Consider the following 21,276-nt stretch of genomic DNA (forward strand, 5'->3'; position numbering starts at 1 on the left):
GCACTACATCTACATAAAGTGTGAATGCTGCACAAATTCTTCATTTTCTTGTTCATATACAGTGATACACTTGATACAAACATGTATGCAAGAATGAATACCAACCACCACTTAAACATTCACTTTTCTTCTGGGTAATGCTAACACACTACATTTACTGGTGATCAGAAACTTTATTTATGTGCATGAAAATGGTTTAAAAACTGTGTCTGTGGTGGATGTGCTAACAAATTGTAGGGAAAAGAAATTTTCATGTCCTAGAGGTTCATCTCAATACTATTTATGGTCTTTGAAACTGGTTTACCTAAATAATTTATGTAACACTGAAAAAATATGTTGTATTTTTATTTTGTTTATTCATAATTAAAATGGAATTTCAAAATATTACAATTTCAGGCACAATAGTACAGTCTTTCAGTAGTCAGTACAAAGAGGTGTTTTAAAAAATACAGTTAGAAATTATTGCAATACCCAATATCAATTCCATACAGTGGCGCACAACTGATATACTTACAATGAAAAAATTTATGTTGCCCTTAAATTTAAGCAACTGTACGTTATTAGAAATACCTGAGCATTTATTCATTAAGTGCAACATTTTTCTGAAATTGTACAGCTTATTTTCAAGCATTACAGTTACTAAGGCATTACTAATGCAACAATTCCACTTTTCTTAAAGTATGAGCACTACAGGCAGTGATACTCTTAGGTCATTTCATTACACCTGTTAATATAAGTTCTTTAATCACAATTTATTTGAATATACACACACACATTATGTGCTCAAAAATCAAATTATTTTAAAATTTATGATACAGTTACAATTTAATTTCACTGGCTGCATAATGTTATGGATCTGCACAATAAAGTCATGAGGTAAGAAAGACAGATAATTTAAACTCTTCACTAAATATAATTTAATTGGTTTTGATCGTTCAGAAAGTGCATTTTCAAAGTAATTAATTATTTCTACTCAAAATTTCACTTTTCAATGCACATGTAAATTAAAAACTTCAAAACAGTACGAGAAGAGAACCGATATGTGATTTGATTACAATGAGAGCACACTGCTGCACCTACATGTGATGTTACTTTTATCCCTTGTGCTCTCCCATTAACGTTACAGTGGGACTGAGATGTTGGTCTGAGTGGGGAGGTGGAAACTAAGCTTAATATGGTCACAAAATGACATGCAGCAAGTAAGACCATTGGCAATAAGTCATCAAACCCACAATCCATGAAGTAATATCGATGAATGTCATAACGAAAGATTTGCCACTTATACACCAATACCCTAACAACATCAAAACAATTAAGTTAAGTCCACTGATGGAATGCTTGTGTTATTAATATTTAGTTTTTAAGTATATTAAAATACCACGCACTTTTAAGACAATCTGTGTCAACCTCATGCACTGACAGCAATGGGAATGCAGTTTTTTTTTATCTGCCAATATGAGGACAATCTAGAGTTGAGATTTTCATCCATGTACCTTCAGTTTTCACTGGAAGTTTCCCTTTAACTGTCTGAAGAGTAAACTTAGTCTAAGTAGGAAACCTCACTAGGGAATAAGAATAAAAGAATTCCTTGTTCTAGGTAAATACAGTGTGCAACCACATCATACCACCACATGCATTACTCCACTAACACAACAGAAAATGGGTATCTGAACACAAATTGTGTTTATAAAAATACTGCTTATGAAAATAGAATTTTTTAACTATTCATAAAATCTATGTTTTCATTTTTCATACATGAAAGTGAATAAGAATGTTTGAAAATGGCCACAATTTATAAAAAAGAATACAATAAAAATCTTTCATTTAAACAATATAAAAATCTTTTATTTAAACAACACATATAAAAGATTTTTCCTTTTATTTGTCTGGTACCTCTTTTCAAAAGCGAGGAGGTTCTCTTTACTCTGGTCTCCCTTATAAACCACAGCTGCCCTAACTACAGAAAAAAAATCTTTGTGGAATGTTAACTTGCAGACTACACAAGAATTATAGTAAGTGCTACCACCTCGTAAATTTCTATACTTAATGAGCATCAAAATCCATCTCAAAACTTAAAAATACTAATTACTTGTGAGGCAATGCAGATTTAAACAATGTGAGAAATGGGTGATAAAAGGACAACATGAGCAAAAATCTAATACAGATGTGAAACAATGAAAAATCCAGGATGGAATGCAACAATATTATGAAAAGGATAGTTGCTACTCATCATAGAACAGACATGCTGAGTCGCAGATAGGCACAACAAAAAGACCATCAGAAAGTGCGCTTTCAGTCTCAACAAGGCCTTCTTACACACACACACACACACACACACACACACACACACACACACACACACACACACACACACAGGCAGGCAGAGAGAGAGTTGCCGAGGTCAGGCTCCTGTGTCACTCTTGCATGTTATTTCCTCTACCCTCCCGTGCCACATGAACTTTTATCTCATCCTACCAACCCCTCTCCACCCCCACTCCTTTTCCTCTCTATTCCAATTTGCACCTACTTACTTCACTTAATCTAGTCACATCTGCCGTCCCCCTTTCCACACTTATCCACCCACAGTACTGCACAACCCACATTAATATCTCTTAATTTATTTCTCTCTTTGATTTCATTGGCTCTTCATGGCAATTTCAGTTGGTTTCTGTCTTTACTATCAGCCTACTCCCTCAGATTTCATCTTCTTTCCCCTTACTTCACTCATTCCATCCCTTTCATTTTTTCTCTGCCTGTTTGGGTGTATTTTTGTGAATTTTTTTTTGACGTATTTCTATGTTATTTACATAGTTTTATCCTCCACCTTGGACCCTTGCTCCTTCTATCTGCATCAATACAGAAAAGTTTCCTTGTCCCTAGCCAGAAATCAGTTCCACATGCTGCTCCTGTATAAATTTATTATTGAGTCTGGCCTCAGTGGCCAGACTGTGGTTGTGTGTGTGTGTGTGCGCACGGTGGGGTGGGGGGTGGGAGAGTTTGGGGGTTGGGGGGGGGGGGGGGGGGGGGAGGGAGCCAAGCGCATTTGCTTGTGTTGTCTATTTCTGACGAAGGCCTTGTTGGCCGAAAGCTCACTTTCTGACAGTATTTTTGTTGTGCCTATCTGCGACTCAGTATGTCTGCTATATGGCTGGTAGCAACTATCCTTTTCATACAATATTTTTGTAACACAGATACAACATTCATATGAGAAAATAAATATTTTATCTACTGGGATATATAATGGTCATGTTCGAATCAGATATTTGATTATAATGAGATTCTTGTGGCAAAAGATGAGCTTTACACGATTGCCAGCCAAAATAAGTTAATCACTTCATATGAATATGAAAAACAACAAATATTTCTAGTGGGTGAAATATTCAATTGGTAATCATTAAAAATCTACAGCCCAATGACAATACGCTATTTGAATATTAACAGCTTATAATTAATTCTGAGGTGAGAATACAAATACTCGTGAATTTATGTGTAGTACAGATACAAAATGACACTGTGGACTTCACAATGAAAAAATATAAATAAAAAGTATTGCAATATACAGAGAAGGTGGCCCCACAAAATTGTGTCCAAAAGAATGGCCCTGGTACAATTCTTTCTGAAACCATGTGATTCAGTAGTACTCAGTTTTTACATGACTAAGAAACTGCATACACATATTATGACACATGAGAGAAATGGAGATACCACTTCAGCCTTCAGTAAGAAAATACTGTGGTGTTCAAACCTACAGTTGACAGCAACCTTACCTTTCAGAATTTAATGTTAGGAATTCTGTGCTATGTTACCAACAATGTTTGAAAGTCGGTCTGCCAGAACAAAGCAATCTAGCTATAGCTATTTATAGGGTATAGACCTAACAGGAATTTGATGAAAGAGGGGAGAAGAGTGGAATGGAAGAGAGGAAGACCAAGTGAAGGTAATGGTGAAGAAATCTAATTCGAAAGCATTGAGAGTGGTTATTAACTGTTCAAGTAATTATACCTACAATAACAGCAATATATACGCATCACCCTTTTTCCAAAGCAAAACATTAATATACAGAAATTTTAGATTTTTTATCACCACAGTATTTATGTTTATACATAGACAAAACTATAAAACAGACTTGAGACCTAACAGGTGTTTTCTTAACAGATCTGATTAAAAAATAAGAGGAGCAAGATTCATCTCATGGCACAACTGCTGCTTTTCAAATTATTGACTATGGATCCAATGGGTGAATTATTCAATTATTAATCATTACAAAATCTTAAATCCAATGAGGGTGAACTATTTGAAAATAACAGAATATAATTAATTCTGAGGTGGGAATAGAATATACTTCAAATAATACTTAAGGTTTTTACAAAACATTGATGATTGATAACACTGAGTGTTCCATTATCTCATTTATTCAGTTTGGTCACTTATTTTTATGCGCTGTTCATATGCATTCCACAGGCGTGAACGTATTTCAGATGCAGAGGCCACTGGGTCATCACTGGCTGATATAGCTCTCCCAGCCACGACTACATCTGCACCTCTTACCAATACAATATCTTCTGGTGTTGTATATTGCTGCCCAAGGCCGTCTGTTGTTTTTCTTTGGCTTAGACTGACACCAGGTGACAACTGAACGATGCCTGGTGACTGCAGCAGGCGGGGACTCTGACAAACTATTCCACATACAAAATCTTCGTGTTTCAAACACATATCCAATGCATCTAAAATGCAAAATCAAACATGAGAAAAAATAAGACACGTTTATGATTTTTTTAGGATTACTAGTTTCAAAATACACTAATGCTTCATTTATTATGAAAAAACTCAACCATATTATTTAATGGTGTTATTACTCTGTATATGCTCTGCAGATGATGATGAAATTGAAGAAATGTATGATTAGATAAAAGAAATTATTCAGGTAGTGAAGGGAGACGAAAATTTAATAGTCAAGGGTGACTGGAATTCGAGAGTAGGAAAAGGGAGAGAAGGAAACATAGTAGGTGAATATGGATTGGGGCTAAGAAATGAAAGAGGAAGCTGCCTGGTAGAGTTTTGCACAGAGCATAACTTAATCATAGCTAACACTTGGTTCACGAATCATGAAAGAAGGTTGTATACATGGAAGAATCCTGGAGATACTAAAAGGTATCAGATAGATTATATAATGGTAAGACAGAGATTTAGGAACCACGTTTTAAATTGTAAGACATTTCCAGGGGCGGATGTGGACTCTGACCACAATCTATTGGTTATGAACTGTAGATTAAAACTGAAGAAACTGCAAAAGGGTGGGAATTTAAGGAGATGGGATCTGGATAAACTGAAAGAACCAGAGGTTGTACATAGTTTCAGGGAGAGCATAAAGGAACAATTGACAGGAATGGGGGAAAGAAATACAGTAGAAGAAGAATGGGTAGCTCTGAGGGACGAAGTAGTGAAGGCAGCAGAGGATCAAGTAGGTAAAAAGACGAGGGGTAGTAGAACTCCTTGGGTAACAGAAGAAATATTGAACTTAATTGACGAAAGGAGAAAATATAAAAATTGCAGTAAATGAAGCAGGCAAAAAGGAATACAAACATCTCAAAAATGAGATCGACAGGTAGTGCAAAATGGCTAAGCAGGGATGGCTAGAGGACAAATGTAAGAATGTAGAGGCTTATCTCACTAGGGGTAAGATAGATACTTCGTATAGGAAAATTAAAGAGACCTTTGGAGAAAAGAGCTCAGATGGAAACCCAGGTGGAAGGAGTATATAGAGGGTCTATACAAGGGCGATGTACTTGAGGACAATATTATGAAAATGGAAGAGGATGTAGATGAAGATGAAATGGGAGATATGATACTGCGTGAAGAGTTTGACAGAGCACTGAAAGACCTGAGTCGAAATAAGGCCCCGGGAGTAGACAACATCCCATCAGAACTACTGATGGCCTTTGAAGAGCCAGTCCTGACAAAACTCTACCATCTGGTGAGCAAGATGTAGGAGACAGGCGAAATACCCTCAAACTTCAAGAAGAATATAATAATTCCAGTCCCAAAGAAAGCAGGTGTTGACAGATGTGAAAATTACTGAACTATATGTCACAGCTGCAAAATACCAACGCGTATTCTTTACAGATGAATGGAAAAACTGGTCGAAGCCGACCTCGGGGAAGATCAGTTTGGATTCCGTAGAAATATTGGAACACATGAGGCAATACTAACCTTACAACTTATCTTAGAAGAAAGATTAAGGAAAGGCAAACCTACGTTTCTAGCATTTGTAGACTTAGAGAAAGCTTTTGACAATGTTGACTGGCATACTCCCTTTCAAATTCTGAAGGTGGCAGGGGTAAAATACAGGGAGCGAAAGGATATTTACAATTTGTACAGAAACCAGATGGCAGTTATAAGAGTCGAGGGGCATGAAAGGGAAGCAGTGGTTGGGAAGGGAGTGAGACAGGGTTGTAGCCTATCCCCAATGTTATTCAATCTGTATATTGAGCAAGCAGCAAAGGAAACAAAAGAAAAATTCGGAGTAGGTATTAAAATCCATGGAGAAGAAATAAAAACTTTGAGGTTCGCCGATGACATTGTAATTCTGTCAGAGACAGCAAAGGACTTGGAAGAGCAGTTGAATGGAATGGACAGTGTCTTGAAAGGAGGCTATGAGATGAACATCAACAAAAGCAAAACAAGGATAATGGAATGTAGTCGAATTAAGTCGGGTGATGCTGAGGGAATTAGATTAGGAAATGAGGCACTTATAGTAGTAAAGGAGTTTTGCTATTTGGGGCGCAAAATAACTGATGATGGTTGAAGTAGAGAAGATATAAAATGTAGACTGGCAATGGCAAAGAAAGCGTTTCTGAAGAATAGAAATTTGTTAACATCGAGTATAGATTTAAGTGTCAGGATGTCGTGTCTGAAAGTATTTGTATGGAGTGTAGCCATGTATGGAAGTGAAACATGGACGATAAATAGTTTGGACAAGAAGAGAATAGAAGCTTTCGAAATGTAGTGCTACAGAAGAATGCTGAAGATTAGATGGGTAGACCACATAACTAATGATGAAATATTGAATAGAATTGGGAAGAAGAGGAGTATGTGGCACAACTTGACAAAAAGAAGGGACCGGTTAGTAGGACACGTTCTGAGGCATCAAGGGATCACAAATTTAGATTGGAGGGCAGCGTGGAGGGTAAAAATCATAGAGGGAGACCAAGAGATGAATACACTAAGCAGATTCAGAAGGATGTGGGTTGCAGTAAGTACTGGGAGATGAAGAAGCTTGCACAAGATAGGGTAGCATGGAGAGCTGCATCAAACCAGTCTCAGGACTGAAGACCACAACAACAAATTCTGTATTTCCATGATCCATAATAACAACATTCCTATAGTGAGGCCATTTGAAGTGGCTGCACGAGAATGATTGAAGCATAGTGTTAGAGAGAGAGAGAGAGAGAGAGAGAGAGAGAGAGAGAGAGAGAGAGAGAGATCAAACTGAAAAAGCAGAAGTAACAAATATTTGTAGCAAGTACACGAGAGAGAAAAAAAAAAATAAAAATAAGACAATAAATTTATTGCTATTATAAACACACTGATGATTTAATATAATTTTCTTTGTGTGATATTGCCTGTCTCCAGTACTATTCCACACATTTGCTGCCTTACTTCCTTTGTTGCTCTGTTCAAGTTCATCCACGTCTCATTTTCCTTCAGCTTGAAACCCTTCCATATTTTCACTTTGCTTTTAATCATGGTTATTTCTAACATTTGGGATTCTGACATTCAGTATTTTCTAAATGTCTTCTAACATCATCAATCCATTTGATAGTTTCTACAGGAAATAGTTGAATACCTGTTTGATTAATCTATTTCCACTCATTTTGTATAGGTGTCCAAGAAACATTCTCCTTTGCAAGACTTCTAATTTTTCCAGGTTATAGTTTGTAGCATAGCATTTACTAGCACAGAAACAATCCATTTAAACTGCAGTGTTGTGTCTTTTTTGCATTCCAAGAGATGCACCTCTCATTGTACATATCTGTCAATCCATGAACTTTCCATCCTTAGCATTTGATCTCCAACAGCTACTTGTCATTTATTGAATATCATTTATCAATAATCAGTTGACAAAAATAATAAATTATGTACATAGTAATATTAAAATGAACAGATTCACTCTCATTGGTTTACACCTTTACCAACTGGCATCACCAAACGTTCATTTATTCACAATAACTGATTGTAATGGCTGTACATCAACTTTCAGTTAAAAAAGCCACCATAGTTGCTTTAGGTACATCTTGCCATTTGTCAGACAATACACTACTAGCTCCTTAGTGTAATATACTCATTCATTCTTCTACAAAACCTGTTGCCAACTCTGCCCTGTAAGTCATACCACCCCCCCCCCCCCCCACCCCCAACCAATTTTTGTACAAGACCTTTCCACAGAACCTGAACGTTTACTAGTCAGTGAGTGGTCGCCTAAATGATTTACAACCTAAACAAAGGTAAAATAATGTGTCACTCAGAGTTGACTAAAGTCACTAAACAATGATATGTTGTACAAAAATGTAGCAGTTGTTCACAACAAAAGAAAAGTCAAGGGTAAAAAGTAACAAATTAGCTGCAGAGTTTTCTGCTCAACAAAACCCATTTAAATAGCTGTTTCACAGATCACACCAAATTAATCTTTTTCTAAAAAACAATAGCTCAGAACAGCTATAAAAATGCTCTGAAGTCTCACATCCCCCACATCCTAGCCTCCTCCTCCGTGGAAGACGGGGAGGAAAAAGAGAGCAGTATGAGAAAGAATCTACAATAAGCTCAATAGATTACGCTCTATACAATGGAAAAGTCAATGTGCAAGTCGCCAAAGTGGCATCAAATCGAAAGACTTGCACCCAGCGAACGGTCTACCCAACGGGAGGCCCTAGTCACATGACATTTACATTATTTAAAATGGAGAAAGGGAACTTATCAATATCCTAGCATTATGAGGTGTTCTTACCCTATTTGTGGCCTAAAATGAAGAAATGGGGAGCCGCTGCATTTTCACTTCTCAGAAAAAAATTGTTTGTTCAGTCTACAGTCTTACTTTCATTTTGTGTAATGCGTAATGGGTTTCAGTATCTGGTGGCATCATCAGGGTACTTCATAATCAAAGGCACTAAAGTATTTGGAAACATTTATAGTTTTTCTGTATGGCAGTCATATTTAAAATGCGATACAAAGTTCAATAAAATCTTCTCTGTCTACATGTTGAATAAAACACTTGATCCCTCAATAGCTGTCCCTCCATCATCATCAGGAGTTAAAAATTACTGACTATCTGGGCTGGCATGGTGTTCTGCTTATACAGGGTGTATACACGGACAAAGGGTGGAAATATCCTGGATTTCGTGGTTATAAATACACTTTTTTCATGTTATGTGACCGTTACAATGTAAAATTTATCACTCCTTGGAATAATAAAGTTTTTTTTTTTTTTTTCCACAGAACTTCCAAGCACTTTAGGAAATGAAATCCCACGGGAGGGGGCAGTGGGGGGATCACATCTTGGAAAGCTCAGTGATGGGCAGTAACATGCACACAACATTTTTTTTGTATTATGAGAATACAAATACTACCAAACTGGAAAATACAGACTATACAGCAGGGAAAGTTGAAGATGGCTCCTTTTAATTGTATGACGCCAAGCATTGTGCTTGAAACCATACCGAAACTGAATAAACATGAAACGATAGCTGCTTACTACTATGGTTCGAAATGGACATTCTTATGAAACAGAACTAATCTAACCAATTAAATAAACACTCTTATGAAAGCTACAATGAACAAAATATAAATTCCTTTCTGTATTTACTAACTGTCCACCGCTCATGGTCTTCTCGAGCACGGGGTCCCAGGTTAAATTCAAAGCGGAGTCAGGGATCTTCACCTGCACCAAGATGACAGTGTTGTGTCATCTTCATAATCATCATTCATCCCCATTACAGTCGGAGGAAGACAACGGCAAACCACTTCCATTAAGACCTTGCCTAGTACGGTGGCGCGGATCTCCCGCATCGTTCTCTTACTCTCTGTCAAGAAGCATGGGACCTCATTTCCATTCCATTTCCTAACTAGGGAAAAGTGGGAAGAAGTTTACAACACTGCAGACACAAACGAAAAGTTTCATGCTTTCAGTACCATCTTCTGCTATTACTTTGAACTATGGCACTTGACAGAAAATGGAACTGCATACTGAATATGCAAAAACAAAACTTAAGAGAAGACAGGTCTCAACTAGAAGGAAAAAAACTTTACAACTGGTTATCACAACATATTAAGAGAAAGGAATTTTAAAATGGCTCTAAAAATGTATCTTTTAATTAAATTGCATTACAGTGTCGATGAATATATACAATCTTAAACTGTATAGAAGCTAGTGAAGCTAGCTGCTTCTGAAATCTGGACGAGCTCCTGTAGAATACTTTAGTCATTAACACAATCAGTGTAGGTGTATGTCATATAAACTGTAAATATTTTCTAATCTTTAAATTTGTGTCTTTTGGCCAAATGCAAAAGCTATATAAACTACACTCATGAAGATGCCACAAAAACTGTAAACATTACTCTACATTTCTAATTAAAAAGATTAACTGTTGTGGTAAAAATCCTCTTGCTTTTTTAACTAGAAAACTGTCAAGTCCTTCAGAAGAGCATGTGTATATGTATACATTTTCTCACAGTTTTATGTATATAAACTTACTTCTATTATAGCAGGTATAGAATTCATAATCATCACATTAATTCATGTTGTCTCGCCACATCATTGTTGTTGTTGTCTTCAGTTCAGAGACTGATTTGATGCAGCTCTCCATGCTACTCTATCCTGTGCAAGCCTCTTCATCTCCAAATAACTACTGCAACCTACATCCTACTGAATCTGCTTACAATATTCATCTCTTGGTCTCCCTCTATAATTTTTACCCTCCACACTTTCCTCCAATACTAAATTGGTGATCCTTTGATGCCTCAGAACAGGTCCTACCAACCGATCCCTTCTCCTAGTCAAGATGTGCTACAAATTCTTCACCACATCATCTCACAAAAATTGATTTGTCCAATATCAGTTTGTAACTATTACAAAGATGATGAAACAGATCAATAAAACAATCAAATATTCAATCAATCAGTGGAACAATGGTTGATTAATCTTTAGTTAAAACCTTATCCCATGAGCTTTTAAATTAATTTACTGTTCACACGTGCAAGCTGTGAAACAGCCACTTCTCTTTGCTTCAGATGACAATGAAGCTGGTTTGTTTTGTAAATATTGGTTCTTTCTTGTAGTAATTTTATTTTACTCCTTAATTTTTCTTTTCTGGGACCAGACTAATAAATCAACTTCACTTTCAACAGAAGCAGCTGTTATTTAACACACTGCAGGAGTTTCAATGTATGCATCACTGACGGAAGTTTCATTCATGTTTTCAACTGGAAAGTAACACATAGCATTGCTTTAAATGAAGCCTGTAGGCCGACTGATATTTTGGATTAGGCCCAGACCGATAATTTCACTCCAACATATTATGTAATGTGAATCATATTCATTTAATAAGTGATGATTGATACACGTCATAAAGAATCTTCTGCCCAAAATATGAGATGTGTTCAGCTTTTCCATTATGTAACTGTTGGTGTAGAATGTCTTCTTCTTCAATGTTTTCTTTGAGCAATAAGTATGACAATATCATTTTAATTGAAACAACTGGGGATGCTTGGTGAACCATTGTAAATTAACTTGCCTTGGTTCACAGATTTTATTATGTTTACTGCATGACCTAGATTGAGTTTTAAGCCCATTTTCAAATACTTTACTGATTCCGAAGCTCATAACACAGAGATAAACATGATGATAAGGCATGGAATAACACAATTCAGCAATTACACTAACATGACTAAACATACTTAGGAATAAAGTTACGCATCAGATGAGAACTTTTTATCTACTGATGGACCGAAGTCCACAGTTTTACTTCTATCATGCGAAATTACCTAAAAGAGGCGAATAACTGAATTGGGTTTGCTCGTTTAGTAAGAATTGTGGGTATATACACACCTGTTTTTAATTTATAGAATCTCTAACTGGCTTAGTTTAACCCCTTCTCCTCAGTATGTAAGACTTATACTTCTATTATGTATTTGTGGTTTTTGTTAAAGCAATGTTCCGCAAAGGTTGAAATCAGGCTTCTTCAACCGCCAGCTTGTATGATGATCTTTAAGCCTGGTGCAGATTGACCTCCACATCTGTCCAGTGTAGCAAGATTGCCACTCCTTGCATGTAATCTTATAAACTCCACATTTTGTGTTAATTTTTGCACTTAACAAGCAACTAACAGCTCCATCCCACCATGGGACCAATAATGCCAGATGACGCGAGAGGCCAGCACCACGTTTGAAACTGTCCATCTTGCATCCCTACAACCATCAAGGCTCCGTCTCTGCTTCCACTCAATGTCCAAAGCCCAGTATCTGTTAAAATTATTGCCTTAAAAAAAAAAAATAAATAAATAAAAAAATGTTGTCCTCTACTTTTATAACACAATGCTGATATTATGATGCTTGCCTTTTCAAACTGTATTTTATACTCTTTTTCTGGTTGATTTTTGGCCACAACTGACTTCTCCAGTTCCCGATGTTTAATATGTCACTAGTGCTTTGCACAATGCTCAACATCAGTGCCAATAGTTTGTTCTATGCACATGCAACCACATTCACAAAGGACACCATACATGCCAGGAACACCTAAGTTGTCTTTAATGTGGTTATAACATATTTTATCTTGAATGGAGGCCAAAACACCACTCTCTGTCTATATCTGTTCATCATGGAACCTATTTTGCTAGTACCTGCAAGTACTGACAGAATGCAGCCAACTTGGCCTCTTCCACCAGTTCATGAGGGTCTCTCGCAATTTCTCCCTTGCTGTAACTGGTTTCTCTGAATATGAGCTTCAAATGCTGAAATTCACAGTAAATTACATATTGGGATGGACACTGTTCATGTGGTCAAGTTGACGAGGGATGTGGAGCTTCCGTTCTTTGATGTTTTAGCTGAACGGTAAGGAGGAGGCTAGCTTGGTCATTCATTATACAGGAAGACTATGCACATTGACCAGTACTTAAACACCAACAGTTTTCACCACCCTGTACATAAGAAAGAGGTCTTAAACAAGTTAGTACACAGGGCAAATATTATTTCTGACAATGACCATCTCGAGTCTGCATTTCAGCATCTGAAGCGCATGTTCAGAGAAAATGGCTACAGCAACTGCAGAAGCTTTCAGGTGTCACCAATGAAAGAAACTCAAACAGGTGGACGGGGTCAAGCCAGATACATTGCATTCATACTATGCAGCAGCTACTAGCAAGATAGGATGCATGCCGAATCGACATGTACTGAGACCGTGTCCTGGCCTGCCTCCAAGATAAGAGAGATGTTACTCCATGTTTATATAGGTCTTCGAGCTCCTGGCGTGTATGGTGTCTGCTGTGAATGTGGTAGCATTTACACTGATTTAACTATTTGCAATTTTGCTGAGTGTTGTGCAGAGCACTCACCACATATTAAAAAACAGGAACTGGAGAAATCAGCCATGGCTGAAAATTGTCCAGAAAATGGGCATAAAACAATTTGAAAAAACAAGAGTTTTTGATCAAACATCAATATATTTGGATTCTGGTACAAAAGACACAGGTGATATTAGAACGAACAGCAACAATTTTAACAGAGACCAGGGGTACACACTTAGCAGGGCAGGGGGGGGGGGGGGGGGGATGGGCTTTAGACATTGAGCAAAAGCAGAGAGAGAGGCTTGATGATTGTAGGGCCACTGGAGGGGCAGTTTTAAGCATGGCACTGGCCTCTCACATCATCTGACATTACTTGGTCCCACGGCAGGACGGACCTGCTGGGAGCAGCCCAAATTGCTTTCCAAGTGTGCATCACTCTGGCCCTCTCTGGAATGCTATATACATTGCCGTAGCAGAACACCGTGCCAGTGCATGCAATCAGTGATTTTTAACTCCTGTCAATAATGGCAGAGAGAACTATCAAAAGGTTGAGTCAAACGGCTTGCAAATTTTATTGAGGCATGAAAAAGCAAAAGACTCGAAGAACACACACACAGTGCGAAGTGCAGTCTTAAAATTAGGCAGTCCATTACCCCAGCACTCACATCTCAAAGTCACTTACCCAAATAAATATTAATGCAAAGTGTTACATAATGTAAACTGCCACCAGTAGGGACAAAGAAGCCCCCTATGTACAGAGCTTTTAAAAAGCACAATGTAAAGTATGTATAAAATATACGACATCACATGAAACATGGAATGCAAAAATTAATGACACATAATGAACAAAACAAACCCCACTATAATAAAACACTGAGCAAAAAACTAAGCATCTAAATTGCTAATTTTTTCATCAACCATTTACACACAGCGCATTCCTCTATAAATCATTGAACAAACCAGGTCGATATTGTTCACGACAATAGCACAACTTATTGATCAGTTAAAATTATTTGTACTGAAAAGATTAGCCAGCATAGTGGTGCACTTTGGCAATGCAATATTCTGCAACTGTCTGCTGACCATCTATGGCAGTAATTCCAGTTTCATGTTTATCCCAGATGTGCCCATGTATTTGATGAACCTCATGGGTGGCATCACACAGCACAAATAATCCATGATAATGAAAGACATTTCTTGTATGCTACATGCAGTTTTAAGAGGCTACATCAATGAGTCTTATAGTGTTTTATGGGAAGCCCAGAAATATCGAACCAGTGATCCGTATTATCATTTCGTGGGGTAAATGTAATCCTCTTATGTCATGCAAATTCAATGTTTATGTCCGAATTCTGTTTATAACACTTGACAATCAGTAACTCACTCTACATTCATAGTCTGCTTGTGCCTTTGCAGCTTAAAACAGAAAGTTTAGTGTTTTCAAAATTTCTACCATTATGCTACTTTAGCAAGGGGTGTCTATCATCTTAAATTCAATCCGTGCATCAATGACTCAAAACGTAGTTAATAATGGGGTATGTCACACTAAATAACATACATTTGCACATCATAAAAGATATTATATAAGTTATGAAATGCACAGGAGAGGGGAATGAGAATGGGAGGGGGGCGGGGGGGGGGGGAGGGGGGAGGGGGGGGGGAGGGGGGGGGGACTGTAGAGTAAGGAAAGGGACTGCCTGTATTTTAGGCTCACTTTGAACTCAGGGTGCTAATTAAACGCTGAAACAAGATTACGTCTTAAACTGCTGAGAAATTAACGATGAGGAGTGGGGAGGGGGCGTTGAGCATCTCACAGAAATGACTTCTTTCCTCTCAGCTGTAGTTTAATGGCATGTTTTAAACATCAATAATTTATACGGAACAATATCCAAATAACAAACACACTTTGAAATATTACATATTCTACAATTTGTGACTTATAAACCTATATAAAATTAAATTCTAATGTTAGGTTAAAAATACAGAACTCCATGAGATTTTTCAAAATTCCTGAAATTTCCCCAATTTTTCCAAGTACAATGTAAGTCCCTCAGAATTACAGGTTTTACAGAAGACTATAGTGGAATAACCCTATTGTCTCAAGGGCTAAAAATACTTCAGAAGATCATGGAAAAGAGCCTGAGAACTATCATAGAACCACAACTGGAGGAGGAACAAGATGGCTTCAGAAGTAGTAGATCAACAATAGATTAATTTTTAGCACCCGCATTTTGATGGAAAAGTATTGGGAGAAAGGCAAGAATCTGGTCATTGCATTCCTGGATATAGAAAAAGCCTATGATAGTGTTATAAGAAATAAGATCTGGAAATGCCTGAGGAAAAAGAATGTGCCTAAAGGACTAATAAGAAAAATTCAGATGATGTACAAAGACTGTACTAGCTGTGTACAAATTGGGGAAGGATAATCATCGTGGTTTGAGACCAGGAGTGGAGTTCAGCAAGGAAGTGCAATGACCCCACTACCATTCATCACTGTTATGGATACTATAATGAAGAATGTCAATGAGAGGTCACATGAACTGAATGCATTTGCCTTTATTGATGACATGGGATGAAACTGAAGAGGAAGTACAGATCAGACTGGATGAATGGAAATCTCAGTTCCAGGAATATAGCCTCAATATCAGTAAGACCAAGACAGTGGTGATGGCAGTCAACAGAGATGGACAACCAGCACGTGTAAAACTAGGAGACCACACCAACTAGTGTGTGTGGACAGTTTTCCTTACCTTGGAAATTTAATCTCCAGTGATAATTTGGACAGAAATGAAATCACCACCAGAGTGCAAAAAGGATCTGAATTCTACCAACAAGTAATATAGCTTTTATGGGATGACTTTATTCCAAAACCAGCCAAACTGATGATGTTTAATGGTTATTTCATATCAGTATTTACCTATGATATCAAAACATGTAACCTCACAAAAAGATCATCATCAAGGCTGCAAGCATCAGAGAAGAAATTTCTTAGATCCACCATCCAGAAGACCAAGATGGACAGGTTAAGGAATGAGGAGAAGAGGAAAGAAGATGGAATAAAGATATCCCCATTAGATCGAATTGGCAAGGTCCGAGCAGGCACATAGGGGGAGGGGTTTATTAGTGATTGGGAGCTCCAACGTTAGGCGGGTGATGGAGCCCCTTAGGGAAATAGCGGAAAGGTTGGGGAAGAAGGCCAGTGTTCACTCTGTCTGCTTGCACCCCACTGGAAACTGTTGCTCTTGTCAGCACCAATGACTCCTGCCGTCTGGGTTCAGAGGTCATCCTCAGTTCATACAGGTGGTTGGCGGAGTTGGTGAAGGTGGAAAGCCTCGCTCGCGGGGTGGAATCTGAGCTAATTATTTGTAGTATTGTTCCCAGAACCAATCGCGGCCCTCTGGTTTGGAGCCAAGTGGAACGCTTGAACCAGAGGCTCAGACGATTCTGCTGAGATCTGGGGTGCAAATTTCTCGACCTCCGCTATAGGGTGGAGAAATGTGGGGTCCCCCTGAATAGGTCAGGCATGCACTACACGTAGGAAGCGGCTACAAGGGTAGCGAAGTACGTGTGGAGTGCACATGTGGGTTTTTTAGGTTAGAGAATTCCCTCCCTAGGCCCGACAAGACGCCTCCTAAGACGCGGCAAGGGACAAAGAATCCAGTGAAATTTTTTTAAGTGCTTTATCTGAAAACTACCTTGAGCAGTTAAACAGAGAACCGACTCGTGGCGATAACATATTAGACCTTCTGGTGATAAACAGATCCAAACTATTTGAAACAGTTAATGTAGAACAGGGAATCAGCGATCATAAAGCGGTTACTGCATCGATGACTTCAGCCGTAAATAGAAATATTAAAAAAAAAGGTAGGAAGATTTTTCTGTTTAGCAAAAGTGACAAAAAGCAGATTTCAGAGTACCTGACAGCTCAACACAAAAGTTTTGTCTCAAGTACAGATAGTGTTGAGGATCAGTGGACAAGGTTCAAAACCATCATACAATATGCGTTAGATGAGTATGTGCCAAGCAAGATCGTAAGAGATGGAAAAGAGCCACCGTGGTACAACAACCGAGTTAGAAAACTGCTGCGGAAGCAAAGGGAACTTAACACAAACAGAAATATAGCCAAAGCCTCGGAGACAAACAAAAATTACGCGAAGCGAAATGTAGTGTGAGGAGGGCTATGCAAGAAGCATTCAATGAATTAGAAAGTAAAGTTCTATGTACTGACTTGGCAGAAAATCCTAAGAAAGAAAGGCCGCTGGACCTGATGGGGTACCACTTTGATTTTACAAAGAGTACACGAAGGAACTTGCCCCCCTTCTTGCAGCAGTGTACCGTAGGTCTCTAGAAGAGCATAGCATTCCAAAGGATTGTAAAAGGGCACAGGTCATCCCCGTTTTCAAGAAGGGACGTCGAACAGACGTGCTGAACTATAGACCTATATCTCTAACATCAATCAGTTGTAGAATTTTGGAACACATGTTATGTTCGAGTATAATGACTTTTCTGGAGACTAGAAATCTACTCTGTAGAAATCAGCATGGGTTTCGAAAAAGACTTCCGAAGTAAGAGTGACTTTAGGTGTGCTGCAGGGGAGTGTCGTAGGACCGTTGCTATTCACAATATACATAAATGACCTTGTGGATGACATCGGAAGTTCACTGAGGCTTTTTGCGGATGATGCTGTGGTATATCGAGAGGTTGTAACACTGGAAAATTGTACTGAAATACAGGAGGATCTGCAGCGAATTGACGCTTGGTGCAGGGAATGGCAATTGAATCTCAATGTAAACAAGTGTAATGTGCTGCGAATACATAGAAAGAAAGATCCCTTATCATTTAGCTACAATATAGCAGGTCAGCAATTGGAAGCAGTTAATTCCATAAATTATCTGGGAGTATGCATTAGGAGTGATTTAAAATGGAATGATCATATAAAGTTGATCGTCGGTAAAGCAGATGCCATACTGAGATTCATTGGAAAAATCCTAAGGAAATACAATCCAAAAACAAAGGAAGCAGGTTACAGTACGCTTGTTCACCCACTGCTTGAATACTGCTCAGCAGTGTGGGATCTGTACCAGAGAGGGTTGATAGAAGAGAGAGAGAAGATCCAACGGAGAGCAGCGCGCTTCGTTACAGGATCATTTAGTAACTGCGAAAGCGTTACGGAGATTATAGATAAACTCCAGTGGAAGATTCTGCAGGAGAGACGCTCAGTAGCTCGGTACAGGCTTTTGTTGAATTTTCGAGAACATACCTTCACCGAGGAGTCAAGCAGTATATTGCTCCCTCCTACGTATATCTCACGAAGAGACCATGAGGATAAAATCAGAGAGATTGGAGCCCACACAGAGGCATACCGACAATCCTTCTTTCCATGAACAATATGGGACTGGAATAGAAGGGAGAACCGATAGAGGTACTCAAGGTACCCTCCGCCACACACTGTCAAGTGGCTTGCGGAGTATGGATGTAGATGTAGATCCAGACTTCAATGGTATGGGCATGTGATGAGAATGGAGCCAACTAGATCAGTCAAAATAAATTTGGGAAGACAGGTGGATGCGAAAAGACCTCAAGGAAGACCTCAAACCTGATGGATGGACTTTATAAAGGCTGATCTAGTGACCAGAGGATGGACAGTGGATGATGTTCCCCATTTGGACAGGACGAAGTGGAAGAGTCTCATTACCAGTACTCACGAAACTGAAATTGTTAAATAATGATTATGATTTTGATGATTATGATATGATGGTGATGATGATGATGATGATGATGACAGAAGAATTGCCACCTTGGTACTGTATCTTAGCTATATATGGAAATTTTAGAAATGTTTCCTAACAAGTATTTCAACTGTGAACTGTGAGGTTTTTGACTATAGGACAGCATGATGATGGTACCTGGTAACAAAATTTGTAATCATCTGACAAAATGAAAGTATGACTGTAGACTAAAGCAAATAAAAATAATTTCACTGTTTGGTTCCTGCTTTAACTGTGTGTTTGAAATATGTAATAATCACTTCTGTATTGCTGTAATCAGTTTTGTCTTTCTGAATGAAGGCTACACAAGCAGCATATGGATGATAAGGGTAAGAATAGGGATACTAAGACGAACTGTGTCTCAAACATTTAAATACAAACGTTCACGCTGATAACTTACCAGATATATACTGCTGGGAAGCTAGATTTCCTTCAGAACTCATTTCCACAACTACAAAACATCCCCTTTTGCGTCCACCAATCTGAGATTTGAGACCATTTAGTATTCCATCACCCGGTAGTGCATGGGCTGTCACTGCATCAGCCCAGGATACTATGTGATGAGTTCCAGTGGAATACTGCAAGGTACTTATGTGACCTATGTCAGCAAATTTTCTGAAAATGGAGAGAGAGAAGCATATTATTTTACCAAGAAGTGGGCTGGTTACACTAGCATAGGTTGAGTCCAGAATGATGGTAGAATGGGGGGACAAGCTGGAGAATAATTTTCTATCTCTGGAGTTCAGGGAAACTAGTGCTGTGTGGGGGCACCTGAACAGCTATATGGTAAAAAAGGCACTCACATCTTCTGTATCCTGTAGTATCTCTGACTTCTTATTTTTGCACACATTTCCTTTTATCTTTACCTTGCTCCTTTGTGACACTAGGTGAGTCCCTTCTTAGCTGAGATTCTAAATACCTTCCTCCCCCCTCACTTATTTTCCTTTTTCTCCTTTGATGACGCGACGTATGGTTTCAAAAGCTATGAGAGTTGTTATTTATTTTTGTGTATATCTGCAGTACCTCCTGAAAGTAAATTGAGGCCAGCACATAAATGTCAACAGTTCTTTGCCATTTAAGAAATGTTGTAAACCAACGATGCAGGGGGTCTCATCAAGAAACTTGGTATTCTTGTATTCACATAACTGTACAGTTCCTTCATAATGATCTTTCTGGCTGTAATAAAAGTAAGTTTTTAGTTAACTGCAATGTAAACTACCACAGGACAACAAACATTAATAACGCGAAGCACGTGTGTTTCATAATTGAAGGCTTTGAAGCACAACTGTGCCAACATGTATATTAAAATACATATCTCTATAATGAACTGCAGAATTTATCAGGATTTTGAATATTTCCCACATGAATTTACATGATATTTAACATTTTTGGAACTTCTGATATATAGTGACGTTTATCAAATGGATAGGAGTTGTCTTGAGGTTGCACCATGAATATCAGCTAGTTCTTTGTAACAGAGATTTGGAAGTGTGGCTGCTATAGAGTGCAGCTGTTTTGGGTCTCCTGAAGGCTCAGTCCAGTCCCTCCAGCCTACCCATCCCATGTCATGTCTATGTCACAAGCAGAACTTTGAAGACGCCATATTAGATTTCGTCCTAATCACTCGAAGTCCATAATTGGTGGGTTTTATATTATAACTATGTCCTATGAATACATGCTTTTTAAAGCATCAACATATTGAAGACCTCTCAAAAAAGTGTAATTACTGGTACGATTTGTTGTTTTCTTCTTCTACTTTTTTGAGAACTGTGGCAGGGAAGGCAAATGGTCGACTTTGGTTTACTGGGAGAATTTTAGGAAAGAGTGGTTCACCTATGAAGGAGAATGCATGTAGGATACTGGTGCAACCTATTCTTGAGTACTGCTCGAGTGTTTGGGATCCATATCAGGTCGGATTGAAGAAAGGCATTGAAGCAATTCACAGACATGCTGCT

At 38.2% G+C, this 21,276-nt stretch overlaps 1 protein-coding gene across 1 annotated transcript in view; it reads right to left on the reverse strand.

Moving 5' to 3' along the window:
• Window positions 1–3,024: 3,024 nt before the first annotated feature.
• Window positions 3,025–21,276, reverse strand: part of LOC124775372 (uridine 5'-monophosphate synthase) — a 90,766-nt gene continuing 72,514 nt past the window's right edge. The window contains exons 6-7 of the mRNA XM_047250207.1: window positions 19,722–19,936; window positions 3,025–4,724 (exon numbers count right to left, since the gene is read on the reverse strand). Of these exons, the coding sequence (XP_047106163.1) occupies window positions 4,411–4,724; window positions 19,722–19,936 (529 nt within the window). The 3' untranslated portion in view covers window positions 3,025–4,410. The remainder of the gene's footprint in view (window positions 4,725–19,721; window positions 19,937–21,276) is intronic.

The sequence above is a fragment of the Schistocerca piceifrons genome, chromosome 2, assembly GCF_021461385.2.
Source record: "Schistocerca piceifrons isolate TAMUIC-IGC-003096 chromosome 2, iqSchPice1.1, whole genome shotgun sequence".
NCBI lineage: Eukaryota > Metazoa > Arthropoda > Insecta > Orthoptera > Acrididae > Schistocerca > Schistocerca piceifrons.